The following is a 293-nucleotide window of genomic DNA, read 5'->3' as shown; positions in this document are numbered from 1 at the left end:
CCCAGCGCACCCCCAGGTCCCCCAGCCCCACGTACCCACGGGGTCCACCACGTCAATGTGATCCACAAAGTCCCTCTTGCCCAGGTAGACGGTGAGCTGCAGGGAGGGACAGGGGGTCAAGGATGCCACCAGAGCCTGGGGGGCTTCTCCTGGGGTCCCCCTGTCTGGTCACCACCTGCTGGGGTCCAGCAGCCCTTGGGCCACCGGCACCCAAAAGCCAGTGGCACCCCCAGCCCCATGCAAAGCCTGGAATCCCTCCATATGTCCCCAGGCTTGGTGGCACCTGGAGGCAG

At 66.6% G+C, this 293-nt stretch overlaps 1 protein-coding gene across 1 annotated transcript in view; it reads right to left on the bottom strand.

Moving 5' to 3' along the window:
- LOC103776486 (beta-arrestin-1) overlaps positions 1-293 on the bottom strand; it is a gene marked incomplete at both ends in the record, with an annotated part of 8,564 nt that overhangs the window by 8,010 nt on the left and 261 nt on the right. The window contains one exon of the mRNA XM_008943996.1: positions 36-96. Coding sequence (XP_008942244.1) covers positions 36-96 — 61 coding nt within the window. The remainder of the gene's footprint in view (positions 1-35; positions 97-293) is intronic.

Source organism: Merops nubicus, unplaced genomic scaffold (genome assembly GCF_000691845.1).
Source record: "Merops nubicus isolate BGI_N331 unplaced genomic scaffold, ASM69184v1 scaffold24157, whole genome shotgun sequence".
Lineage (NCBI taxonomy): Eukaryota > Metazoa > Chordata > Aves > Coraciiformes > Meropidae > Merops > Merops nubicus.
Note: the sequence above shows the minus strand (reverse complement) of the source record. Positions and strands in the feature narration are given on the sequence as shown.